This window comes from Mytilus galloprovincialis, chromosome 8 (assembly GCF_965363235.1).
Source record: "Mytilus galloprovincialis chromosome 8, xbMytGall1.hap1.1, whole genome shotgun sequence".
Taxonomy (NCBI): domain Eukaryota; kingdom Metazoa; phylum Mollusca; class Bivalvia; order Mytilida; family Mytilidae; genus Mytilus; species Mytilus galloprovincialis.
This window is the reverse complement of record NC_134845.1, coordinates 96,228,972-96,232,722: the sequence shown is the minus strand read 5'-3', so window position 1 is coordinate 96,232,722 and position 3,751 is coordinate 96,228,972. Positions and strand designations below refer to the sequence as shown.

Genomic DNA, 3,751 nt, shown 5'->3' with positions numbered 1-3,751 from the left:
TTGAATTGCCATCAGTCGATCTCTTTTTATCTGACCCAAACACATACCGTATTTAAACATGCATGTATTAACTGGTCAGCTTGTTGTTTCATTGAAGTAACCCTACTACTACCAATTCAGATGCCTCATGCCCTGATAAAACCTTTGTTATAAACATTGAAAAAGTACAACTGAACTATTCAAAGACGACAAGACTTCTTCATAAATGGTTTTAAAAAAAGAATTAAGTTGATCAACATGAACATAATAAATTTATTGCAATGCTTGCACAATTTTAAAAGATAAAATGAACAGCTTTAAAGTCACTTTGCAAAAGTACCAGACTAAAATGTTCTCGAAAAATTTATTGTCCTCCACGGAGACGCAAAACCAAATGAAGAGTTGATTCTTTCTGAATATTGTAATCGGATAATGTACGGCCGTCTTCTAGTTGTTTACCGGCAAAAATGAGACGCTGTTGATCTGGGGGAATTCCTTCTTTGTCCTGGATTTTAGCCTTTACATTTTCAATAGTGTCTGAAGGCTCAACTTCTAGTGTAATAGTTTTGCCTGTCAATGTTTTAACGAAAATCTGCATACCTCCTCTCAATCTCAATACCAAATGAAGTGTGGACTCTTTCTGAATATTGTAATCGGACAATGTACGGCCATCTTCTAGTTGTTTACCAGCAAAGATGAGACGCTGTTGATCTGGAGGAATTCCTTCTTTGTCCTGGATTTTAGCCTTTACATTTTCAATAGTGTCTGAAGGCTCAACTTCAAGAGTAATAGTTTTGCCTGTCAATGTTTTGACGAAAATCTGCATACCTCCTCTCAATCTCAATACCAAATGAAGTGTTGACTCTTTCTGAATATTGTAATCGGACAATGTACGGCCATCTTCTAGTTGTTTACCAGCAAAGATGAGACGCTGTTGATCTGGGGGAATTCCTTCTTTGTCCTGGATTTTAGCCTTCACATTTTCAATAGTGTCTGAAGGCTCAACTTCTAGCGTAATAGTTTTGCCTGTCAATGTTTTGACGAAAATCTGCATACCTCCTCTCAATCTCAATACCAAATGAAGTGTGGACTCTTTCTGAATATTGTAATCGGACAATGTACGGCCATCTTCTAGCTGTTTACCGGCAAAGATGAGACGCTGTTGATCTGGGGGAATTCCTTCTTTGTCCTGGATTTTAGCCTTTACGTTTTCAATAGTGTCTGAAGGCTCAACTTCAAGAGTTATAGTTTTGCCTGTCAATGTTTTGACGAAAATCTGCATACCTCCTCTCAATCTCAATACCAAATGAAGTGTTGACTCTTTCTGAATATTGTAATCGGACAATGTACGGCCATCTTCTAGTTGTTTACCAGCAAAGATGAGACGCTGTTGATCTGGAGGAATTCCTTCTTTGTCCTGGATTTTAGCCTTCACATTTTCAATAGTGTCTGAAGGCTCAACTTCTAGCGTAATAGTTTTGCCCGTCAATGTTTTGACGAAAATCTGCATACCTCCTCTCAATCTCAATACCAAATGAAGTGTTGACTCTTTCTGAATATTGTAATCGGACAATGTACGGCCATCTTCTAGTTGTTTACCGGCAAAGATGAGACGCTGTTGATCTGGGGGAATTCCTTCTTTGTCCTGGATTTTAGCCTTCACATTTTCAATAGTGTCTGAAGGCTCAACTTCAAGTGTAATAGTTTTGCCTGTTAATGTTTTGACGAAAATCTGCATACCTCCTCTCAATCTCAATACCAAATGAAGTGTGGACTCTTTCTGAATATTGTAATCGGACAATGTACGGCCATCTTCTAGCTGTTTACCGGCAAAGATGAGACGCTGTTGATCTGGGGGAATTCCTTCTTTGTCCTGGATTTTAGCCTTTACATTTTCAATAGTGTCTGAAGGCTCAACTTCTAGTGTAATAGTTTTGCCTGTCAATGTTTTGACGAAAATCTGCATACCTCCTCTCAATCTCAATACCAAATGAAGTGTGGACTCTTTCTGAATATTGTAATCGGACAATGTACGGCCATCTTCTAGCTGTTTACCGGCAAAGATGAGACGCTGTTGATCTGGGGGAATTCCTTCTTTGTCCTGGATTTTAGCCTTTACATTTTCAATAGTGTCTGAAGGCTCAACTTCTAGTGTAATAGTTTTGCCTGTCAATGTTTTGACAAAAATCTGCATACCTCCCCTTAATCTCAATACCAAGTGAAGAGTTGATTCTTTCTGAATATTGTAATCAGACAATGTACGGCCATCTTCAAGCTGTTTACCGGCAAAGATGAGACGCTGTTGATCTGGGGGAATTCCTTCTTTGTCCTGGATTTTAGCCTTTACATTTTCAATAGTGTCTGAAGGCTCAACTTCAAGGGTAATGGTCTTTCCTGTCAGAGTTTTGACGAAAATCTGCATCTGAAAAAGAAATACCCATTTTTATTGCTGAACATAATTTTTATCACCTGTTAATCAAAAAATTTTGGTTTTACTTCCTGTTATCTTGTAAACTTAAGTTTTCACAAAACAAGGACAGTGAAACTTGAAAACTTCCTTCTACTTATAATCATGTCCATGAAAAAAGCAAATACATTACGCTTGACGGTGTACCGACTACTGTTTGTGTTAAGTTTCATCACATGATCTCATTTAAATTATGTTTTGAATATTTTTTCAGTATATTTATTACTTAAACCCCTCTTTAAAAAGATATCTAACGTTTCTGTCTCACAACCAGCATTTCAATTTTAAATAACAAAAAACAAAAAAAACATCCCCCTTTTTCTATTTTTTTTATCATAACCTTTCCCTACAAACATTTTAGAAAAAAAGTCGACCAAATAGATAATGATATCAATATTTTAATTGCCATAATTCAAACTGTAGCGTAGATTACAAAATAAATCGAAAGAGAAATTATTAGAAGAAAATTTTCAAGATGGCGACAAGCCTTTGTCAACAAAGAAATGGATAAAATGTAAAACTAAACGCACTTGCACATCAATAATAGAATATAACTTGAATATAAAGATCTGTAGTTGATATTTCTTCATTTTACTGCCTTAATTAAAGACTTACCTTTAATGCTTTGTGATTCTTTTCAATAATATAAGTTATTCGGACTGTTTAACAATCTGTTTGCGCTGTATACTAATGGTTTTTGCGCAGGTCAGAATTATTTATACAAGTCCTGTCACGTGATGTTGTCATAGTTATTTTCAGATTTGTGATACATGTGATGTCTACGTGTACATGTATACTAAATACACGCTAATTATAGGAAAGTTCGAGAAAGGACGTAGATACTGTTGTGAAACGTACATTAGTTTGTTCACCGTAAACGAATAAACAAAGATAATCTATCAAAATAAATGTAGATAGCAAGAGTTCTATTTTTAGACGTTTCAATAAATAAATACTGTACAGTTAAAAACTGGGACATAAATTTTGATATATACATTATCCTCTTATGATCTCTTGTGTAGTCTTTATTATAAATTTTATGTATTCTTGAACATGATATTATTGTTTACGTGAAACATTTAATAAATTAGTCTAGGATGATAGTAGAGGCCGGGGGATAGGACCTTAAGTTTATCGGGACTCCGGGATCGGGTGTTTTTAAGCTCGGGATTTCGGGATTGACCCTTTCGGGATCCAGGAATTCTTTTTTGCGAATTTCAGGACCTCGGGATTTTGTGTTTTTAAGCCCGGGATTTCGGGATTTCGTTTTAATTTTCAAGCCCGGGATTTCGGGATCAGGACCCC

At 36.0% G+C, this 3,751-nt stretch overlaps 1 protein-coding gene across 1 annotated transcript; it reads right to left on the bottom strand.

The window, feature by feature from the left end:
- Positions 1–234: 234 nt before the first annotated feature.
- Positions 235–3,200, bottom strand: LOC143042887 (polyubiquitin-C). Its single transcript, XM_076215386.1, has 2 exons — positions 3,062–3,200; positions 235–2,401 (listed from the first exon to the last, which is right to left on the bottom strand). The coding sequence occupies exon 2, from the start codon at positions 2,399–2,401 to the stop codon at positions 344–346; it is 2,058 nt and encodes a 685-aa protein (XP_076071501.1). The 5' UTR covers positions 3,062–3,200; the 3' UTR covers positions 235–343.
- Between the last annotated feature and the right edge of the window lie 551 nt (positions 3,201–3,751).

Excerpts from the sequence above, each read along its gene's own strand:
- LOC143042887 (XM_076215386.1), bottom strand. The coding sequence starts at position 2,401 with ATGCAGATTTTCGTCAAAACTCTGACAGGAAAGACCATTACCCTTGAA.